This window comes from Gymnoscopelus braueri, assembly GCF_963280865.1.
Source record: "Gymnoscopelus braueri genome assembly, chromosome: 7".
Classification (NCBI taxonomy): Eukaryota; Metazoa; Chordata; class Actinopteri; order Myctophiformes; family Myctophidae; genus Gymnoscopelus; species Gymnoscopelus braueri.
The window spans coordinates 23,245,536-23,267,248 of NC_137608.1; the positions used below are offsets into that span (position 1 = coordinate 23,245,536).

Below are 21,713 nucleotides of genomic sequence, written 5' to 3' on the forward strand. Positions count from 1 at the left end.
ATGGGGGAGGCGGTATAGCGACCAGGATTACTACATGTTTTTGTGAGGGTATTAACTACCCTAGGAGACACGGGGAGAACATGCAAACTCCACACAGAGTAGGCCCTTTCGCCGACCCCACCTAGGGTATGGGCGCTGATGACGCGGAGGAGAAGACACGCCCCCAGTGCCCACAGCGTCCCCGGCGGGAATCGAACCCAGGACCTTCTAGCTGTGAGGCGACAGCGCTACCGACTGCGCCACCGTGCCTCCCCCCTATACCCACTATTTGGGGATTTAGCATTGCGCAAGGGGCGTTCCCATGCAAAAGTTGCTATCTTGGGATACCAGCCTTATCCCTAAAACACCTGCGGTACCGGTTACATTATGCATAGGCGTTACAATATTAAAACCAATCACCGTGCCAGATGCCATTGCCTTTAAGAGAGGACTGCGCAAGCCATTATCCCCAATGCAATCTTATGCCCTCTCCCTCTGCCCATGGAAGAGAATACATTTATATATGATATACAAAATTATCACTCACACATTGCTGGTTCTCTTGCTGGTTATAGAGAACTTTAAATTACAGCAATCAGCTTGTGTTCTGGTTAAATGAAACGGTTCGGTGTGGTTATAGCAAACAGATTAAACGATTTTTTTTTTGTCTTTGATAAGCTAAACTGGCAACTGCTAATAAAAACACAATTTATTGACACAAGGAATGAACAGTCACACTTTTGTGGATTACAGTAAAATTGTAATGGCAATCACATTCACAATCACTTAATTCCGAAGTGAACTCTGCAGCCGCACTGAGGCGCTCAGCTGTAACGTTGGACATTACCCGACGTTTGTTTTCTAAGCTCTAGACTTTGAATGCCTTTCAATAAAACTATATTTGATAGACAAAAGTATCACCTACATGTTACTGATTATAGAGAATGTTATATTTCAGGCACACGCTCTACCAAACGAATTTGGCATAGCTGGTGGTTTAGGAATCCGCTATGCGCTTTCCCAAACGTGTGTGGGCAAGATAGCAATTTTAGGGAAAGTGCAACAACACGCCCACGGCCACACCTCCAGGTGCAAATAACGGAGTCGGCATAACGTATAGCGGGTAGTGCGGCCCTAAGATACCGATTAGGGACAGTGACAGCTGCCTTGCCCATAATTCACGGGTAGAGGGTAAGGCTAACGGGTAAGGCTTCGCCCAAGATAGAGCCTATGAGGGTCTATAATACTTGAACTTGCATGACACCAACAACAGAGTTGCCTTGCTGGCCGGGGGTCTGGCTGTATGGATGCAGTGACAAGGCAAAAGAGGATTTCAAGGGGATGTGGGCACATTTTGTGGTTTGGTACTTAGCTTAGTGGCATCATAAAATAAAGCTTGGTGTGAAAACCCAAAGTCAGCTTCAAATTCATTGTCAGTGGAGCAGATGTAAGCTGTCGCTGTTAATGACATTACATAATATTGTCCTGGCTCTGTGGCTCTCTCCAGCTTTGGGAGAATTAAAATCACTCAAATAGCATATGTTAATTTTAGAATGGGTGGCTGCTGGTGAATGAATGCCTTTCCACAAGGGCAAGGTAAGTGTATCCTCTGGTTTTACATACCAGGAGTGGAGCAGCTCAGCCACTCAGCTTTTAATTACAAGCATTATGTAACACTTTGGTTGAAATATTATTCTTAAATGAGCCCTGTGTTATTTGAAAATGTAGTTCCTAGAGATAAGTTAAGATCATTTTGACAGGTGTTACAGACTAAGAACTTATAAAGGTTGGTTGTCCTCTTCCATTCAGACAGGTGTGAAAGCAATTTCAAATGAAGTCCAAAATCAACATAGGAAATTATGACATGTGCCCAATATATGAAGGGTTCACAGCAGTTTTCTTTACACAGAGTTGCTTTTAGATTTAGCCAAAGGCCAACCGATCGACTGACAGCTTTCTACTACTCTACTGTGTCGTGGGCTCACTATACATGGAGCAACTATGTCAAAGTTTGTTCTTTATTTACACTTTATATTTATTTTTACTTAATTATTGATAATTGATTTAACTGTCAAAAGATGCATTCAATAACAATGGGATAAACTAATTATTTTCATTGTACTGTGTGTGTGTGTGTGTGTGTGTGTGTGTGTGTGTGTGTGTGTGTGCGCGCGCTCGCATATCACTACACAGTCGTTTGTGCGTGTGTGTTTGTGTGTGTGCATCCCTCACTACAAACTTTTGTGTGCGTGCGTTTAGCATGTCACTACACACTTGAATAACTAATGTTAACAGAAGTGCAGACAGGTCAATGTGCAGAACTGGTGCTACAGTAATGCAACATCACATTAGAGTTGACATTACCAGCAAGGATGTTGCAGTTTTCCTTTAACAATGTGTAAGGGCTAGGCAATATAATATTGTAACCATGAATGTTTAACCTATCACTTCATCCAGCCATTATACAATATAACATGGCTGTCATCCTTTTGGCCCTGAAAGACAGTAGTGCTTAACTTACATGTACCAATCATACTTATTTACATCACCAGGTTGTAATGTACACGCAGACCGCACAAATAATGTTCATGTCTATTTATTTATCCAAAACTGAGTGGAACGCACGCCAAAAAAAGGGAAAAGAACAGCAAGTACAGTACAAGGTTGCAATAAAGCTCCATGTTGCCTGCCTTGTTGTTGTGATATACAGTGTACAGTATGTTAGGATAAAAGTGTTAAAATGGAAAATGTTTGCCGGGATTTGTCAACATTTCCCAGCAGCCGGGAAATATGTTTATAAAAAGTCAAAAGGCATGCTGACACACGCTGTTGCTATCCCACTGTAGATCTCACAATTAATGGTCACTGTGTTTTCACTTTAGCCAACAAGAAAATTATTGTTTTGTTGGAGGGAGGTAGTCTCACAGTAGCCAGACAATCAGATAGATGGATATCTAACCTCCGTCGCTCGATGTAGGACTGTAGCCTCAAAGCTTCGCTGCCCGTGTGCCTGTCTTGCTTTCAAGTCATGCATGTAACACCATTCTTTATTCAGCTGAGAGTGAAACAAAAATTAGCGCTCCCCATCGATCAAGCCAATCCAATCTAGCACTAACCGACTCATATTCTGACGGACCGCTCTCTGGTGGATGTTAGTGTGTGCCAATGTGCATATTTGCATTTTTTTTTTAGATTTACCGGTGAGCCAATGTGCTTGTTTGCTTTTTGTGAGATATTTCCCATTCTGTTGAGAAATGTTTTAAAAAAATCCTATTTTGATTTACAGTTATAATGAGTTAATCATAACTCTGGTCAAAGAGAAATAATTAGGTTCAGGTAAAACAAGTCATTACTGCTTTTATCCGCCGCATTCAATGTCTGCAAAGGATGTCCGTGAACACTGGATAAACTAACACTCTGTTTAAGTGCGAGGCTGCAATGTTTTAATGTTTCTTTACATAAAGGTCTGGGTCATTGAAAGCTGGCTGATACATGGAGCAGTGCCATTTACAAAGACAGAAACGCTGCTATGCCAGTTGGCACAGCCCAGTACGACAGATGCCACTTGAGAACAGCGAGGAGGAATGACAAAACAATTCCCTTTTCTTTAACATCACCAAACATGACTTGTACAGAGCTAATACACAAGTGTCATCGATCTTTATACCACTTACATTTCATGATCTTTTTACAATTTCCTCCATTGGTCTCGACATGGGTCTCGTTATTTAGCCAACTAGACCGGTGCCCAGTGGGCTCCGGCCTACTCGGGAACGATGCAAGTCAGGAGCAATGCGAGTTGGGAATGCATGCCTCACCCGGGGGTGCGATATCCGGTGTACCCGTTGTCATAGTACCCGTTGTACAGAGATTTCTGTATCTATCCGTCTGTGTCCCTTTTATGCCCGTAAACGGATCAGCGGTTCTGCACTGCCTTGGGTCGGCGGCGGCCACGTGAGTTTTAAGTCGGTCAGACGGTTCTGGAGATATGTGAACTACAGAAAGAGATTTCTCGCATTTATAGTAGGATAGTCAAAATGTATGGAGTTAGTTGGCATCTTCTGGAGCTCATACCCTTTAGCTAATGCTGTTTATCAATGAGTTGGCTTCTACTGGGGCAAGCCACACATAGCATTTATTATTATCTTTAATTTAACTCAATATTTTACTCATGAATAATGTAAAGAATCAAATATTTATGTGCACTCAATGTTCATGTGGATACTGGGGCGTTACACTTTCCCCAAATCCCAAAACAAAATACAGTGGCCAGGACTGCCAGATTAAATCAAGGACTGCTTGTTTTAAATGTTTAATGTACAGTACAGAGTATATTATGCTATATACACTCTAGAGTCTAGAGTGTGTCTGTACATTTTATATACGTATAAAATATATATATGTGGCTAAAAAAATTACCAAGTCCAGAAATGCACTTTTAGGTGTTTTTATTTCCGTCCAAAAAGAACACAAACTGTCTCTGTGCTTTGAGACTTGAGAATAATACAAAATAAACACTTAAGGTAAACACTAAGGCAACAAAACAACCCAAATGGTTAAGAACCCTAGCAAGCTATACCCTTCCACGAAGGACCCTGTGAGATCTCCCTCAGAGCTGTTACTACCTAAGCCGGAGTGGATAGGGAGTGGATCCTACCACAGGACACAGAAGCAATTAGCAACAATTAGCTCTTCCATACATTCCCCATAACATACGAGTAACTTAAACATTCCTAAAGATGTTTTACAATTAAATTCAAACATTTGGGGTGAAACTTCAATCCAATGACATTTTAAACGAACAAATTACTCATAAAGCATCCACAAACACCTCTCTCCTCCATAGCACTTGTAGAGTTCTCAAATTCTGCCCAAACCCGACCCGACGTTTTCAGGCCGGGCCGGACCCCAAAATCGATGCTAATTAGTCGGGCCGGGCCGAGCCTCAAGTCCCGTGAAGAGAAAGAAAAGGAAAAAAATATACATTTCCCCCCCAAAGAAATATTTCAACTGCCCCTAGCAGCCTAACAGTAAGGCAGACGGAAATGGCAGTGATGTGTTGGATGCAGTTCAAAGTGAACTTTTACTCAGGTATCTAGTTTGTCGCTGTCCGACCTTCCTAGCCCGTGTTATTAAAGAAAAGCGGGCGACAATGGCCAAAACTCAATCGAAAATCGGCGATAAAAAATGTTCGGCGAAAGTGGCCGTTTTCAAGATGTTTTGGCCATTATCTCTGGAACGGAAGGTCCAATCGGCTCAGTTCAAAGCTTGTTGGATGCGTGACTTTGAGGACATTACGCACATAATAACACCTTTTCGGGTTTTTGGGCCTAAACGTATGGTAATTGTTCGGGTCGGGCCGGCCCAGTAGGGCCCAGTTAGGGCCCAGTTAGGGCCGGGCCTTAATTTTCAGGCCCGTTGAGAACTCTAAGCACTTGACACCCTCCTAATCAACAGGATTGCCACCAGCAGTGTAGTTTAAAACCATTGCAACCTTGCATATTACAGAAAGCAGTCAGATGTATCAGTAATATCACTATTATATATATATATATATATATATATATATATATATATATATATATATATATATATATATATATATATATATATATAGGCCCCCGTGACTGACACACACACACATAAATATATGTATAACTGTACATATATTATTGCATCAGTCCATCTGGCTTACCTGGGGGCATGACGGTCTCTGTGAGTCGGGAGCCTGCGGTGGGAGCGATAGTGTTGCAGAGGATGTTATACTTCTGTCCCTCGATGGCCAGGGTGTTAGCCAGGCCCAGCAGGCCCAGCTTGGCAGCGCTGTAGTTGGCCTGGCCAAAGTTACCGTAGATCCCTGCGGCTGACGACGTCATAATGATTCTGTTCACAGACATTCCCGAGGCAACAAGTCAGTGCTAATGCAGAATGACACCCATGGCTGCACGGTGATGGATGTGGCAGACTAACGCGTATATTACATTCACACACCGACACACACAAATGCACATAAGGACACACCGAACAGATGCAAGGATATACTGCATGCATACAAGGAAAGTGTGCATACTGTGTAGGCACACATGCATGCCACACACACACACACACACACACACACACACAGTGTTGTAAGGATGTAGCATAGTCTCGGGCAGTGAGTTGGCTGCAGTCAAGCAGTAATAATGAGTTGAAACACAATACAAACACTCCATCAACCAGAGGAGACATCTGCACCATGCTGCCTCACTGCCCATCAGAACCCAATGACCCAAATCACAGCCCACTCGCATCGGACGAGGTTAGTGATGGCCAGAGACCAGCCGCTATGATCGGATCTGCACCATCATCATTATTGGGTTTTGGGATACTCTAAAGCCTTGTGACTGAATGTAATGTGATCTCAGTTTCTATTACTGCAGGCATTATAATAAAATAAATAACATCATCAGTACCCTTTATCTTGGAAAAAGAAAGGAGGGGGGGGGGACCAATTGCTAAATTAATTAAAAACTTTCCTGGCATTCAGAACCCTCTTTATATCGCCTCCAAGAAAATTATAATATAGAACGTCTCCAAGTGGGCGAGACCACGGAATACAAATTAAACTGATTCTTAACGTCACATATTTTCATTTCACAAGATTAAGATTTCAAGAATGGAAACAACTAGGCAGGTGTTCATCTGCCATTCTAACTAGCTAAAATTCAGAAAGAACGTGAAGAAATGTCATTTTCTCTCTCACTGCCTTTCTCTGGTGCATATACTGTAACAACCCAACCCCAAACACACACACACACACACAGTCTCTCTCCCGTCTCACGCACAAACGTTTTTTTTTACACAAGCAAAAAGAGACACACACAATTGTTTAAGAGGATGGCAATTTGTCATCTGATTTGCCTGGCTGCAAATCAAGAGGATATCATGACATTGCGTAATGTCATTCTTGTCTTCCCACTTATATAGACACAAAAATTAGGTGAGTAGACTATGTTGCATGCAACTCTTCAGTTAAGAGCGTGTGTCTCACTCTCTACTAAGCAAGCCTCGCATAAGAAGAACCCCACTAACTGTAGTCCAATCATCAGTCATCGTATTAACTGTACTGTACGTACTATTCCATACCCGCATTTCCACCCACCGTCCATCCGGGCTATGGGACCGCAACCATGAATAAAGATCCCATAGCCTGCTAGGACTGCAACTACAGATCCCATCCTGTGGTGAAAATGCTAATAATTAGCTTAAATATGGGGAAGTGAGGAATCTTCTACCTCACTCCCTGTATATGCCAACAGTCAATGCCCATGTGCAATTTCAGATCAACTGGTCAATCCACTGAGGAGAAACATGGATGAGGACGGACTGACTGAGTTTTGTTCATTTAATAGTAGGATAGGATAGTATGGTGTGTATACATTATGTGTAAGTGTGACATTCCATCTCCTCCCCTCAAGGCAGGCAGAAAAACAAGGACAGTGTACAGTCAGAACTGGGGTCTGAAATGTGCACAGTATTTTTTTTCTTTTGCAGCTGGGTTCCTCACCTGCCAAACTTCTGGTTCTTCATGTGGTTCCAGGCTGCTCTCGTCACCATGAAGGAACCTCTCAAATGAACTCTGTGGATGAGGTCTGGAATGCAGGGCAAGAAGGAGAACTCAGTATAACATGATAAAATGGCAGGCAAACAAAATATATTGGATATTGCCTTGGAGGAAGCCGAGTCACAGAAGAAGTCATCAGTTTGAGGATATTTTATTGTCCCCCTGGGGCAATCTGTTCTACAGACAACAAGTATAAAGGAACAATACCTGGTTTCACAAAGACACACACTATAAGTCAGTGTAGGTCAGAGCAGGCAAGCACCACAGTGGTGCTTGCCATGTCTGGGATACAGAGCAGGACGTTTCATTCAACATGGTCGGTCTGAACTAAAATAGAATATCTAGTAAATTGACATCTTATCAAAGACAATATGTGTGCTTTCTACTGCACTTGATCTTTGTGTGCTAGCTTGCTTTTATTTTCATTTTGATTAAACCTTTATTTAGGGAATAAGACCAAGGTCTTGTATTTTTACTGTATTGTATTTTCTTTGTATGTTTTTGTGGCTGCAGCAGGGGTGGAAAGCCCAAGCCAAATTTCCCTCGTGGACAATACATTTTACCGTGACCTTGGTCTCTAATCTCTTAAAAGTATCAAAAGTAAGTGAGTAATCCAGCTTCAAACTATCCTGACATTTGTCCCATACATATGGGTGCACACATGCTGAAGGGTATATTTCCCAGCTTTGTTCTGTTTTGAGGAACCTCCAACATAACCTGGTGATCTGGTACCATGACATGAGCCTTTGATAGACAGGAGCCAGCTCAGATACAAGGGTAGTTTAGGAAGTTGTGCTGGGAAAAGCAAGAGTAATATGCTGCTTCCTTCTAAGAGCAGCGGAAAACCACCCTAGTGTACGAGGAGTACTAAAACCCTCTCCCATAACAAAGCGCAGTGCACTATAATAGATTGTATCCAGGGGCTTTAACATACTGATTAAGGCATGCATATAAAATATCTCGATAATCAAAATGGGCATGATTGTGTAGCTTATGCAATCATTTTCATGTTCTCTAATGAGAAACATGGTTTGCTTCTGTGTAAAAGAACACGATTTTTTGTTTGATTGTCTTTGATAGATTGGTTATATGGTTATATGGGTTTTAATAAGATAAGATCCTCATTTAGACATGAACCTAAATATTTGTATGATGAAAATTGTTCAATTTGAGCACCCATCAGAGATGTTATGGAGGCACTCGTTTCAATTTGATTATGAAACATATTATGCCTCCATATCATCTCTGAACGGTGCTCAAATTCATAACCCTATCCATAAATGGAATACAGCAACACCTGTCAAACCAAAATTCCCCACCAAAGGCTTCGTTCATAGATCTTCTATTTCTGACGAATGTTTGTTTATTATGACATGCCCAGAATAGGTGTGCTAGAGTTCATTGTGGTTAAGCTATTAAACATTTGTTCATACTTACTAAAGGAGGCAATGTGCTGCAGAGAGATACAATGAATGTTGTAGATCAAGATGCCTGGGTGCTAGGGTGTCTGATGCTAACAGGCTAAGTTGTATCCACAGGAGTTGAAGAAAATGGTCCTACTCTTCAATATCCCATGTTCTATTCTATTTAGCTAATTAACAGATTTGATTCCATGGTTGAGGCTCTGAACCATAAAAAGAGATAAATATTGACAATAATGGAAAAAGTAATCGACTGTCAGAAATGTGCCAGTACCAACAGGTAGCCCTGGGTGGCCTACCCAGGGCTGTGTAAGAGGCAAAATGTTACATGGGGGGAGAAATGATGTGCGGAATTTCAACTGTACTTGGCGTAGGCGTGCGTGTTGTTAATGTGTTTTAAGGTGTTGTAATATTGGAGCATAAAGCTAATACTGGATTGTAAAGCTGTCGGTCTAGGACAGTGACGTTTAAGTAACGGAGCGTAAAGAGTTACAAAGTGTCGGAAGAACATTTTGTGCCTTTTATTAGTACTGAAGTATCAGTTCAGGCACTGTTTAAGCACCGTTTTAAAAGTGTTGGTTTAGCACCAGTAGCGTATAAAAGCCCAAACGATACCCAACCCTAAGGAGGAGTAGCAAAAACTGCGTTTTTAAGAAAATTTTGTTAGGCATAAATGGGCATGTATGGAGAGTTGTGTCATGAACCAAGGACTCCTTTTCCCTGGATACCATTTTTAGTCTACGGCTTACGGTTCAAGGGTTATAAGCCAAAATGTAAAGTGGGCTGGTATAGCGCAACCATGAGGCTGATTTGAAAATGATATGTGGGGAGTGATTCATTAGCCTACTGACAGCGTACACAAAACATGTGGCACTGATTGGTCTACTACTTTAAGAGATTAGCTCCAGACATACATATAGACAGACTCACAAATAGACAGGTGCAAAAACATAATCTACAGCCCGGCCGTTGGCCTCCTGGACATAAAAAAACGACGGGGATTGCCTAGTGGCTCAGTCTGTTAGTGCACGGTCCTCATGCTACTTGTGAGTTGCAAGGACCCGAGTGTTAAACCGACTAAACATGTCTCACATGACTCCCTTCTACGCGACTTTGGTTTCCTCCGTCTACACTCTACTACTGCACTAACATCCCCGCCAAAATTACATGGGAAGTCTATCAAAACCCACATGCCAACAAACAATAGAATTCTATTTCAAATTTGGCATTCTCCTCCTGTTTCAAGTATGACAGATCAATTTTTTTTAAAGTGATTAAAAGTGATTAACTGATACATTGTAACATCTACTGGGATATGATCAACTCACCCCAGTCCACATCGCTAGTCCTGGCAAATGACCGATCACGAAGTATCCTTGAGGAAAATAATTGAGATAGTCTTTTCAGCTTTTGTACCAAAATATTCATGAATGTGCTTTTATGCCAGTACAGTATGAACTAGCTTAACAAGAAAACTAGTTTCCTTGGTAACATTTTATTATGATCATTGTTGCATAGCGACTTACCCAGCATTGTTCACAACAATATCTGAGAAAAGAAAATATAGTCAATTCTGTTTTATTAAATTGCAGTAACAGCTTTAATATATAACCGTTATATTAATTTCAGATGAGCTCACCTATTTTTCCAAATGCATCTAAAGCTGTCTGGATCACTTTCTCTCCGTCTTCCACAGAATCTGTTAACACCAAACAGATATTAATATGATGCATCGTTCACCTTCGTCTTTGAGTCTTAATACATCAGAATAATAATTATAAACTGACTTAGGTTTGTGGATAAATAGCTGGTCACAATGGTGAGATGGCACACTTTAATTCATAATGTACAGATGCTGATAAAGTGCCAAGGAAAATGTTCTGCAATGATGCATGACGTGCTAATGCATCAATCTGTCCTCATGGCGACATATGTTTGCCTGTTCATTGCCAGGCATCATTGTTTAGGAAGATGGATGGAAACATCATTCTAGAAGGTCAAGGTATATCAACTTCATACTGATCAAGTGAATCATCCTCTGCAATACAGCTACATACTGTGCCAAACTGTGCAAAATACTAAATCGACACAATGATTCTTTGATATATGTAGTCTTAAGGCTTTAACACGTTGTCGCGCTTGGTTCCATTTTTGAGCGCCGACGCATGGCACATACTATCCAAACACCTGGACTTTTGAAATTAAATAGATGTGAACAGGCGGACCTGCGTGACGCAAGCATCAGTGACATGAGCTTCAATGGCGCTTTCAGTGTGTCAGGGCCATTACAGATGTACTGTAAATTGAAGATAAGTGATAATTTTGTCTAGACTTCAATTAACAAGTTGACAGTCTGCAGCACATGAATTAATACTGGTAGAAATCTGTCAGTTATTTTACGTAAGACACATTAAGTATGAACAGTTTATGTTTAGAAATATATACAGTATAGGATATAGAAAGAAAGAAGACATGAGCTGGATGAGAAGGTGACAACGAGTAGAAGAACTGGACCCAGTACAAAAAAACTCACCATAGTTGGCTATAGCCTTGCCTCCCTTGGCTGTTATCTCCTCTACCACCTTATCAGCAGCTGCAGAACTCTTCCCACCCCCTTTAATGTCTCCCCCAAGGTCATTCACTGTAAAGAAAGAAGAAAAAGATTAGCAATATTGGGGTCAGTTTTTCAATTTCTCCTCTGATGATTAAGGTTACAGAGGGTGGCAGTAAAGAGCCATCCACGCCAAGAATGCTAATTATAATGACAACTATAAACATATTGTTCTAAAAATCATTCTAACCAGAGTTGATGGCAGAGTCCACACCACAACTATAACGACAACAATAGAAACACAGACAGCCAACCAGAATTCATTTGAATAGAAGGCATCACATTCAACATGGCAGATCATGACATTGCTGAGAAACTCAATCTCCTGTTTGATAAAACAGTGTTTACGAAGATGCTAATTACACATAAAAAAAATCCTTTTACATGACACATACTGCCGTCAATGGTGCTGATGGGGTCTCACTCTCTGAGATTTGCAGCTCGCCAAGATATCATCAAATTTATGTTGACTTATCATACTAAAGTAAAAAATAAAATGTGTCTTCAAAAGACAACTCTTGTAAGTTGGAGCGTTGAATTGTCCTAACTCCTCGTCTTTGAAAATGTTTGAAAACACATTCTCTTCTGGTTTTATTTTTCTCTTTCTCTGTGCAACGTATTGCATTGAGTATCAGCTGAGAACAAGGGTGTCTATCCCCTTTTCAATGTGCTACTATATATCCCTGGGAGATTAATTGCTGAGGTGGAGCGCAATAGAACCTTGTGGTCCAAAGGCGAGTGCTGTACAGACTGAGCTACCAATCAATATACATGATCTGATCTGTCTTTATCACATGACTATAGAGATAATGTTTACCGATTGGTGTGATGGTTTTTTTTTTACAATTGTTTTTGATGTAGGAGTAATATTTAAAAAATGAGTTTAGCAAAAATCGGCCTCCTGGTGGCGCTATAACAGGCCGATGTGCAAACTGTGGGGCAGAGGTTTTTCCTTGGCTCTAGGGACAGTAGGAGTCAGCAGTGAGTGACAAGACTACACAAGTGTGTGGGAAAATCAGGAATTGGCATAATGGCTAAATGTGGAGAAAAGATTAGATGGGGGGATTACTGTATCATCTCCATGCTGGCCTTTAAACGCCTCAGGATCCCCCAGTTAGTACTGTAGCTAATGTGGCCTGAGAAAGGGAAGTCTGGGATTCTCTGCTGTAACCGTTACCTCCAACACCTGACTAAGCAGAGGAAGATAGATGGAAGTTCAGTTTGTGTTCATTGTTTTATCTATCAAACATTATTTGTGTTTATAAATGTATTTGTTTGCTTATAAGTTAAATGTTCTCAAATAGAAACTTGAATAAAAATTTAAAAATATATATTGATTACACTTCATTTTGCAGTTTTTGTTAAAACATCGGCTCGGCAATTTTATATATTAAATAAATAATAGCCAGGATATGCCAGGAATGTGTGGCATGCATCAAGCTGCGGCTCTTAGCTACAGTGTAGCTTCTTGTTAGTGTGGTTGCCCGAATGGGCAACCAGACTATTGTTTTACAGAAACTTTATTCTTTATAGATAAACTTTATTTCGGGCTGCATCTCCTCCCACAGTTTATTTTTCCCAATTTAGTGCCATATGTCAAAATGACCGGCTTCACCGGGAATCGTGCACTTGTATTTTGCTAAGAGATTGGTTAAATAGTTTAATTTATATTGATTTATTAGTGCATTAAATTTCCCCATCCACTTTAATGGAAAAGTGAAAAAACTCAAATGCAAGTATTTTTTGCTCTGAAACCGTAAGAGCTAGAGTTACCAGATTTGGTGGGGAGGTTCATGATTTAGTCCGAAATTATTTTAAAAACAAATTACACCAGTCGGCCTCATGGTGGCGCTGTAACAGCCCACTTTACGTTTTGGCCTATAACTCTTGAACCGTAGATCCTAGAATAAAAATCTTTTTTCCCCTAGATTCCTTGGGTCATGACGCAACTCCCCATATAGGCCACGCCCATTTGCGTCATGATAGATTTTCCGCCATTTTGAATTTTCTTCAAAACACACTTTTAGCTCCTCCTCCCACATATTTTCTCCAAATTTCACAAAAATCGGTACACATGATCTCTGGACCCATGCGATAATCTGGAGCGAAACAGAATTTTGATAGTCCATACCGTTCGTCCGTAAATGGCTTCCAAAGTTAGAGGGAGGGGCCCGTTTTACAAAAAAGCCCACAAATCACGAACAAAACGTCCAGTCAATCCCAAATTTGCATCACATGTCAAGGGTACTCAACAAATCCCCAAAAGCATTTCCACTTTGATCCATAGGGGGCGCCACAACTGCGCAAAACGTAACCGTTTGATGCAAAAACATGATTTTTGGGGGGATCAATCCTCTCAAAATGAAACGCAAGTGATCTCAGGAGTGACATGACGATGTCATTGGCCCGCTACATTTGTGGGAGGGGCTTATTTATTTTAGTGGGAGGGGCCTATTTCTTCAAATCAAAACGCCATGTATCACGAACGCAGGATCCAATCAGCACCAAATTCGAATGGCACGTCACGCGGCCTCCGACGGTATTCCTCCAAGCGTATTCCTCAAGTCCCGGCGGTGGCGACCTGCGACCGGCGTCGGTGCAACCACACTTTGCAATTTCCCAGAATTGCGACGCGTCTAGTTTTGTATTGTCTTTCTGCCAGTGGGACCACTTGCTAAATAGTCTCTCGAGACAGACATGTTGGCTCAAACCATTTTCAAACAGTCTGTACTTCGGAAGCTCTGAAAATGAGTAGATAGTAAAGCGGGAAATGTTTGAATAGGGCTTAAGTGTTTAAATAAAATAAAGTTCAGTTTGTCTCTTAATCTGTAGCCTCGATCTCCAGACTTTTATTGTTTAGTTTTGCTAAAAAATAAAAGCCTGGAGGAACGTGTCGGTGTACCCGGTATAGGAAGTGTTTCATTTCCCCAACCAACCAGAGTGCAGTGGGCGTCGCTCGTAATGTTGTGTTAACGGGGCGGGGGTTGACGGACAGATCGGTGAACCAATGGGATCAGGCGCAGTCTCTCTGCGCCTCTATACACCCGCCCCTCTATACACGAAACCAGGAGCGTTGGTGCAGCCTACTTAATCTGAGACGACGGTTCTCAGCACGAAACGGTTGGAGTGTACTCCAGGTGGGGAATGAGGCCTTAACCCAAGTGAAGGAGTTCAAGTATCTCAGGGTCTTGTTCACGAGTGAGGGGAGAACAGAGCCGGGAGATCAGCCAGATAATGGGAGCAGCAGGAGAGGTACAGTGTTCACTGAAGTGTACGGCAATGTTGTGACGAAAAGGGAGCGGCGCCAGAAGGCAAAACTCTCGGTCTTCGTTCCTACTCTCGTCTCGTCTATGGTCTTGACATGCGGGTCATGACCCAAAGAATGAGATTGCTGACACAAGCGGCAAAAATGAGTTCTCTCTGGAGGGTGGCTGGCATCTCCATAAAGCTGTGTACACATTGACACATCACGCAAAAAAGCATGAAGCTAAAAGCAAAAACTGGGCGTGTCCGAGGTTATGAGTGGCCGCTGTCACTGACGCATCAGCGTGTGTGCCTGCTTGGTGTAATAAAGAAAAATTTAGAGCCCGAAGCCTTCTCCAACAGAGAAAAATGGCTTGGAGCCACGCTTTTTGCTGTGCGTGAAACGCACGTCTACATAGACATTACATTGAAACTTAAAGTTAGTCTTCAAAGCGTGACGCACCAAAGTGAACGGGCCGTGGGGATAGGGCAGTCATCCGAGAGAGATAGAGAGAGTAATCCGAGAGAGATTCAGAGTACTCCTTTATGTGGAAAGCAGCCAGTTGAAGTGGTTCCGGCATCTAGAACGGATGCCTACTGGCCACCTCCCTGGGGAGGTTTTTGGCGCACATCCACCTGGGAAGAGACCATGGGGCAGACCAAGGACCATATGGGGGGGGGGGATTATATCTCCATGCTGGCCTTGGAACGCCTCGGGATCCCCCAGTAGGAAGTAGCTGATGTGGCCTGGGAAAGGGAAGTCTGGGATTCTCTGCTGGAACTAATGCCTCAGCGACACGACTCCGGATAAGTCGTAGAAGATGGATGGAAGTTCAGTTTGTGGTTTTTTTTTATCTATCAAAAAGTTATTTGTGTTAATTTTCTTTGTAAATTAAATGTTCTCAAATAGAAACTTTCATCAAATCAAAAGTTTTTTTCAATTGATTGGAATTAATTTAGCAACAAGATCGGACGCAAAAATCTGGCATTGGTCGGGCTCTGATGTGTGTAGGTGTAGGGACTAGTGAATTATTTCGGACACAGTCAATATCTCACTCACCCACAACTGAGGCTCCTCTCTCACCAAAAGCCAGTGCATATTCTCTGCCAAGACCTGAGGAAAGAAAATGTAAAACTCGAAAAACAGCAGAGCACTCAAGCAGGTACCTGATGAGTAGTAAACCAGAAGATGCTCTTTAGGCAGTTACACACATACATATAGAAACCTAGATACCTCATTGGCCTCTGCAGTTCATTGGAGCGACCTGTATCGCGGCCGCCATTTTGGAGAAGGCAAGCTTCCTGACTACTGGCCAATCACAGCGCGTCTTTTCCGGGACTTGTCAGAATCTAGTTGTATAAAAATATCCCGTTATATTTTCATACAACTAGATTCTGCCACGGCCGGGATACAGACGCCTCAGAGCCGGAGGTGGCGTCTACCTTTATATGTCTATGGTTACAGATATCAAAAAAGGAGAAACACTAAAGGCAGCTCTTCTGGTAGCACACCATATAAAGGCCTTTACTGCTGGCTAGCTGATTGTGGAACATTGAAAGCCAACAAGTTTCAGCCAACACTGGGGGTTGCAGCCTCACAATAATTCAATTGTTATTTGGATGATATACAGTAGTTGTACCCTAGAAGATATTGCTTTATGTGACTTTGTTTTTGGGCGGTGAAACAGCCCTATAAGTGAGATTTGGAAAAATGTACAAATATCTTGGGCAGTGAAACCGCCCCTAAAAGTGAGGTTTGGAAATTTGTACAATTATCCTGCGCTGTGATTGGCCAATCACAATCTATTCAGGACTGTGATTGGCCAGTGTCACATGACACATGTGCATAGCCCTATATAAGCAACCATAACTTAAAGAAAACCATAAATTGGTTTTTTTTAAGTTATGGTTTTGTCCATCATAAAGAGTGTTTCAATAAATGTATTTATCTTTTGTACATGATTGATCGACTCCATTCAGTATTGTGATTAGCTAGCAAGACACATGCTGTGATTGGCTAGTGATACATATGACGAAACTAATCTAAAACCACTGTGATGTAACATTAGTATATTACTTAGATACTGTCCATTTCGTGAGAACAGTAAAGTAGAAGTCAAAGATCACTATGGCTGAAATGAGAAAAGGGAAAACCGATATTGAGAAGAAAATAGAAAGTCTTCCTAGAAGTGGCTCTTTAAGATCAAAGCATATAGATGGGTTTCCCGTTTGTAAACATGAGAGGATGATGCGCGCGCAGTGGAGGGAAGAGCCTGTAGAGGGCGCTATTACCCGCAGCAGCTCTGGCCATTGTACATTGATAAAAAAAATGGTCTTCACCGGGTTTAATGAAAGTAGATTAAATGATGCAGTTTGTAATATCTTCTTTACTCAATAAAAATGATTTGTCGGAAGTTGGATCTGTCTTTATATAATAGCAGCATTATGCCTATTATGCCTATAATAGCAGCATTATGCCTATCTAAATCCCGAAAATAACAATAGAGTGAATGGCACTTCCGGGTCGTTCTACCTCCCGCATGCGCAGATTGCACACTCTGCTCTGTGATGACGTCGCGCGGAAACCCATCTATATCAGAAAAGGTTAAAGATGGAATTGTGACAAAGCATAGATAGTTATTTATTTTTTGTACATCATTGGTTGACTCCATTCAGTATTGTGGTTAGCTAGGAAGACACCGCCCACTTCACACAGGGTGTGATTTTTTTTCTTATATCTATAAACTACACTTTGTAGTCTGTACTTTACTGTTTAGTAGTATTATTACAGTACAGTATACAGTAAAGTACTGTCTTTCTGTCTTAGGCAGCGTTGCACTTACACTTTGTTGCCTAAATGGAAAATTGAAACACAACTGAAAGTCCTGCACAGAATAATAAAATTAAGGTACAATAATATTATTGTACTTCACCATTTTCTTTCAGTTTAGTGTTAGATGCCATCACCTATTCTTTGTCAAGGCACAGGGTAGCTCCTAAAGCCAATAACTAGCTATCATAAGTACAAAGTTATGTACGATACATATGTACAATACATACGTACATACATGCAAGTACACACACAATAGTGGCTTGAGACCCATGGTCAGTCAAAGCAATTAGGGAGATGCGTATTGCTAGCCTTGGATAAAGACTATCATAGATGTATTTGATCGAGTCTGACTGATACGAAAGTAAAAGTCAGATTCGATAAAATACTTCTATTAACTACTTAAGCCCCATTTAAACTTTGGCTATTCGAAAATAGCCGATCTACAAGCTCACAATGTGTCGCGATATGCTATTTTCAAAAGATTTGAATACATTTCATACATATGATACCTTGTGAAACAGGACAGTCTGCACAATGAGTACTTTTACTTTTGGTACTTTGTCGTATATTAGCCCTTACGTATATGTTGATGATGCCAATTCTTGGGAACTTTTACTCAAGAAAATTATGAATACGGGACTTCTACTTGTAACACAGTATTTCTACATCGCATAATTGAAACTTTTACCAGTGTTTATTTGGTCACAAAAACAACTGCTTAATAGAGCAACAGATCACCCATGAGCGCGCGCTCTGTGCGCCCTTTAACACACTAATAACTCGGTGACACTGACACAGATGTACTTTGCTCTCTGTGATTATAAGTAAACCACACTATCAATGAACTTATTGTGGTAGTTTTCTATAGTTTACGGTTGTAAGAGTTAGGATATGAGGATATTATTATAAAATATAAAGCATTAGCTTTGAACGACATGCAACCATGGTTATACGAGTCGCTAACAAACGTCACTCGATAAAGCTTATAAGGTACTTTATGGTACTCATGGTGGTCAGCACTTACCACCTGAGAATAACTTTTGACCCACATCGTTGTAAATGTTCTGGTTAGCAATGCATTACAAGACAATTAGCTATTGATGCTAACTTGCATCAGGATAGTCTTACCTCCTCCGGCTCCTGTGACAAGCACCACTTTCCCATCGAATCTCAAAGGCACAGACATGGTGAACAACAGGTTCTGTATGGATTTAATACAGACTGAGCTGTACCGAGGACAACACAACACAACTACACAACACTGACAGCAGGCAGGGTGAACTTCAACTCTCTCGCTTCCGCAATGGGGAGGGGGCGGGCTAAACCACAACCAATCAGGAAGCGGAATTACTATGATACCGTCCATACATGGCACGCTCGACTGTTATTATAGCGAGTGGTGGAAAGTAACTAACTAGTAACTACTAGTACAATTTTGAGGTGCTTTTACTTTACTAGAGTATTTCCAACTTTTACTTGTACTCCATACATCTCAGAGGCAAATATTGCACTTTTACTCCACTACAATAATTTGAAAACATTTAGTTACCAGTATGACATGATTTGCTACCTGGGTAACTAAGTTATTGATTTTGATTATTATTACAAAACATACATTAGCCACTTCACTTCAGCCCTATATACACACAAGCTCACAACGCATCGCAACGCGACAGGTTGTGAGATCTTTTTGATCTGCTATTTTCAAAAGATTTTGGGGTATTTTGAAAACTTGAAAATGGGACATTCTGCATAATGAATACTTTTTACTTTTAGTACTTTAAGTTTATTTTAATGCCTTTTGTACTTTTACTCAAGTGAATTTTGAATAACAGACTTTTACATGCTTTTGTTACTTTATTTATGTTAATCTGTTTTAATGCTCACAAGTACCTCTTTCAAATCACACAAGAGTTCATATGTTACCTTCCAGACAGGTGAGAGGTCCTCCTGTAGAGTGGTTTCAAACAGCAGGTCACAAGAGCCACCGAAGGCCTGGACCGGGGATGGACATTGTTTTTGTCCATCAAAGGGGTCAGATGGACCAATAATGGTAGGCTAAATAAGACATTGTTCACACCAAATCACTGAAAAGTGACACGTGTAATTAATAATTAGCTGCTCTCTTCTCTGATGTGTGTAGCCTACACGTCTCATTCAGTTAAATGCACTTAAAGCCAAAACAACTAGGCTACCTCTGCAGTGGTGACCTGTGTGACACAAAATGACAACTGAGCCTTTTTCTACAGAGAGCCATACAGAGAGCGTGACAGCAAGCCAGCCTACATCCATGCAGCAGCAAGGGAGAGAGAGAGGGGGGGGGAGAGGGAGAGAGGGGGCGAGAAGGGAGGCTCTCTCTCTCAGAGAGAGAAAGAGAGAGAGAGAGAGAGAGAGAGAGAGAGAGAGAGAGAGCAGTCCACCCGCCCCGACACTGTAGCAGACAGACACACTCCAAGGAGGCTGCGATGGAGGCGGGATGAAACTGACGGGTTATTTTCTGGGGGAAAGTGTCCCTGGAGTGGATCTGACTGCTGTCGGGGTCTCTGCCCTGGCCAAACCACAGGTCTAAAACATTTTGTCAATGGGATTATTTTACAATTTAAGATGTCTGGAAAGATGCACCACAATTACAGTAACGACCGACAGAAGAAAAACGGCTTGGATGATGACCGTCCGTGTTTGTTTTCTCCTTTCTATTTAACATTTTTGTTCATGATATTTTTTCCCCCATCATAGTTTTTTTTTTTTTCCCATCTTGCATAATGGTGAATTTAGAGCTCTTTCGACGTGTATTTCTGCCGCGTCAGGTTTTGCCGTTGAACAGGAACGTGAAGAAAGGTAACGGCAGGAGGAGAAACACCGCTTCGCCGACAACATCAGTACAATGTAACAATTTAAGATTATTCTTGATTCGGTCTATTGCGCAGGCGTAGTGGTCGGGAAACAGCTGTCACCGCGCTCCGCTACAGTGTAGCGTGATGTAGGGCTGCTGAAGAGGAGGAAAGTGAACAAGAAACAAGGAGAGTAAACGAGAACGTATGACATAGATGTCAAGTATAGACTGGCGAGGAAAGTGAAACAGAGCAGGAGAGTCCCAAAAAAAAATGCACTGTGCAAAGAAGTGGCACCACTGTGGGAGCCAAAGGATTTGATTGAGGTCCTTGACGAAACACAGAATTTGTGCCACAAACTGAAGAATGTCAGGGACACCATTTAATGCAGAAGCCGAAGCAGGGGTAGTAGTCTCCAAAGTGAAAGTGAAGAAGGAAGTGAAGAAGGAGATCAAGACAATCGTGGAGAATTTGGAAACCATTCTTGGGGACCTCAAGGATGTGGCCAAGGAACTGAAAGAGGTAAAAAAAAAAAAAAATAGGTGCCCACTTTGTCTGTCTTTAAAAAGTGTTTTGGAATATGATGATGGTGGTGTGTCATGCTGGTGGTTATTTCTAAGCACATTTTGTCTGAGAGCGAGATGGACGGCTGTCATCCAGCCCACTGGGGCCTGAAATGAGTGACAGCACACACACACACACACACACACACACACACACACACACACACACACACACACACACACACACACACACACACACACACACACACAGCATATTCGATGCACACACAACATGGCAAGCTCCTCCTCCCCTGTCGCTCATGTATGTGATATGAAAGGCACTTGGGACATGCCTGCTGATATGCAGGCTTTAATTACAGTAAAGTAGCTGAGGAAAGAATTGTCACAATTAATAGTTAATGGTGGAGTTGGTTCACCCAGGACAGCGATTTGCATTGCATTTCATCATCTTAATGCTGACTGCTGACAATAGTCTCCTGCCAAATTATGTACCTACACACACAATGTAGCAGTATCTATCTCCATCCCCTCTGCCTCTCCTTCAATCTCTGTTCTGTTTCTCATGCTGTATTTTATCTGTCTGTCTTCTGCATCTTGCTCTCATTTTATCTCCCTCTGCTTATCTCTCTCTCTCTCACGCTTTCTTTCTCTCTCCAGACACCTTGTTA

General features: G+C 41.6%; 2 protein-coding genes across 2 annotated transcripts in view; one reads left to right on the forward strand and one right to left on the reverse strand.

Moving 5' to 3' along the window:
- The window catches only part of hsd17b4 (hydroxysteroid (17-beta) dehydrogenase 4), a 45,265-nt gene extending 26,285 nt beyond the window's left edge, over window positions 1-18,980 (reverse strand). Inside the window, exons 1-8 of the mRNA XM_080433742.1 lie at window positions 18,819-18,980; window positions 15,918-15,971; window positions 11,537-11,644; window positions 10,643-10,702; window positions 10,530-10,551; window positions 10,332-10,378; window positions 7,526-7,610; window positions 5,675-5,862 (exon numbers count right to left, since the gene is read on the reverse strand). Of these exons, the coding sequence (XP_080289868.1) occupies window positions 5,675-5,862; window positions 7,526-7,610; window positions 10,332-10,378; window positions 10,530-10,551; window positions 10,643-10,702; window positions 11,537-11,644; window positions 15,918-15,971; window positions 18,819-18,876 (622 nt within the window). The 5' untranslated portion in view covers window positions 18,877-18,980. The remainder of the gene's footprint in view (window positions 1-5,674; window positions 5,863-7,525; window positions 7,611-10,331; window positions 10,379-10,529; window positions 10,552-10,642; window positions 10,703-11,536; window positions 11,645-15,917; window positions 15,972-18,818) is intronic.
- A 1,907-nt stretch (window positions 18,981-20,887) lies between these two features.
- Window positions 20,888-21,713, forward strand: part of prr16 (proline rich 16) — a gene marked incomplete at both ends in the record, with an annotated part of 5,542 nt that continues 4,716 nt past the window's right edge. Inside the window, one exon of the mRNA XM_080432480.1 lies at window positions 20,888-21,043. Within this exon, the coding sequence (XP_080288606.1) occupies window positions 20,888-21,043 (156 nt within the window). The remainder of the gene's footprint in view (window positions 21,044-21,713) is intronic.